Genomic DNA, 2,063 nt, shown 5'->3' with positions numbered 1-2,063 from the left:
ATGTTCTAGATCCAACATCATCGGTAGGTAGGAAAACGCAAGCTGGTCAGCAACCGTTGAGCGGAGATCAAACGGTGAGAAAATACCGAATTTCGAAAGAAATTCGAAATTCTCAAATTTACCAGTTTTCCTACCAGATGAGAAAATTGTCGCACAATTTTCTCTGGTTGGGAAAATTGAGAGACTACTTATAAAAGCCGGCTACCGGTGGGTTGGAAAACGCAGTCTCCTGTTTTCCACACGCGCTTGAGTAAGTGGCTTGAAGTACGGTTTTTCGGTCTTCCATAAGGCGGTGCTATTATTTTCAGTATTTGTGAAAGGTGAGTGGATCGTGACATTTAAAAATTATGAATCCTGCTGTAAATGATGTCAAGAAAGGTGCATTCCATTCTTAATGAAGGTGCTTCATCTTGATTTGAAACATGTGTGAGTGATTGATTTGAAGTGAGAAAAGCCGGAAAATTTTGCTTCTGTGCATGACTCATACTTCCCACTGAAAATAGTTGACGACAGCTTGTGGTAGAGAAATGCGTAGGTTGTTGTTACCTGTGTTGTGATGGCATTTCTAGAATTAGAAAAACCTTAAGTGGAGACACCAGAACGTTCAGAAACAATTATTTTCTGAAATTCTTCTATAGAAGGAGGTGATAAAAATGGTTCATAGATTCCAGATGGTCTTCCGTCATTCTTTCCATTTGAGTATTTGACATGAACTGATCAAGCAACTATTCTAAAAGACAAACTTAGACGATGATGATTTGTTCGTTATTTTAAACTAAAGTTGCTTGGTTGATTTATAGGATAAAAATTAATATGTAATTTGTCAAATACCAACAGAAAGCCATCAAATCTGTGTCGAATTAAAACAGGTATTGACTTTTGCAGATGTCCGTAGTTCCCATGATGTTCCGTGACTGGTGGGATGAATTTGACACTCCATTCCGTACCTCGCGTCTTCTAGATCAGCATTTCGGTACCGGGCTTCGGTATGTTGCCTATAATATCTCGTTCCAAAAAGGCCACGGAATATTTTATACTTTTCATGTACATTTTCCAGAGCCGACGACCTGTTTTCATCGTTGTCAACGCGTACGCCAACATCACCGCTACTCAGATCTGGCTACTATCGACCGTGGCGAAACACCACTCTTGCTCGGCAAGATTCCGGATCGACATTGAATTTGGACAAAGATAAGTACCAAATTATTCTGGATGTTCAACAGTTCACCCCGGAGGAGATTACGGTCAAGACAACCGATAAGTATGTTGTCGTCGAGGGAAAGCACGAAGAAAAGCAGGACGAGCACGGGTTCGTTTCGCGTCACTTTACCCGTCGTTACATGCTGCCAAGTAAGTCTTACAATAGTTTGTTTGTTTGCTTCAAACTATGACTAACGGTCAAATTGTTCCATGAACAGATGGCCACGATCCCAATGACATTGTCTCGACGCTTTCATCCGATGGAGTGCTGACGGTGACGGCACCGAAAAAAGCAATTGCCGCCTCTAACCCGGAACGTAGCGTTCCTATTCAGCAGACAGGACAACCGGCCAAGGAACAGAGCGAGCCTAAGATCGATCAACCTTGAAAAAGGGAGGTACAAAAAAAAATTTACATGCAAAGTGCAAAAAACCTACTCCATTATGCTTTTATATGGTTTCATTTAAGTAGTATTCCAAAGATGATTTTTTTATTTTATCAGTTTGTGTAAAAAATAAACTCAATTTGTAAAGAGACTCAAATTTTACTAAGTATCCAAGGATTCGAAGTGTTTCAGCGAGCAGAGTAAAAGTTGTTTGGTAAACTAAATGAGCTTGGTTTTCTTCAACAAGCGGTAAACGAGAAAATAGACCCTAGTCTCAGACACATTCCGGCGTTACGGGACACAATTAGCACCCATTGTTACCGTGTGAATCCCCTCCTGTTTCACCAATGTTTTGGCAACTATCTTGTGAAATAGTTGTTTAAAAAATACTTCATTTTCCACTAGAATGCTAGGTATTTGATGAAACAGGAACTGATCTGCATAGTAGGGATAGTGTCCCGTAACGCTGGAATGTGTC

At 40.4% G+C, this 2,063-nt stretch overlaps 1 protein-coding gene across 1 annotated transcript; it reads left to right on the top strand.

The window, feature by feature from the left end:
- Positions 1-269: 269 nt before the first annotated feature.
- On the top strand, positions 270-1,588 carry LOC128738170 (protein lethal(2)essential for life-like). The gene is made up of 4 exons (XM_053833086.1): positions 270-320; positions 886-986; positions 1,058-1,350; positions 1,419-1,588. Exons 2-4 carry the CDS (start codon positions 886-888, stop codon positions 1,586-1,588), a joined length of 564 nt encoding a protein of 187 aa, XP_053689061.1. The 5' UTR covers positions 270-320.
- The last annotated feature ends 475 nt before the right edge of the window (positions 1,589-2,063 follow it).

Source organism: Sabethes cyaneus, chromosome 2 (assembly GCF_943734655.1).
Source record: "Sabethes cyaneus chromosome 2, idSabCyanKW18_F2, whole genome shotgun sequence".
In the NCBI taxonomy this organism is placed as follows: Eukaryota; Metazoa; Arthropoda; class Insecta; order Diptera; family Culicidae; genus Sabethes; species Sabethes cyaneus.
This window is presented reverse-complemented; position numbering and strand designations above follow the sequence as displayed.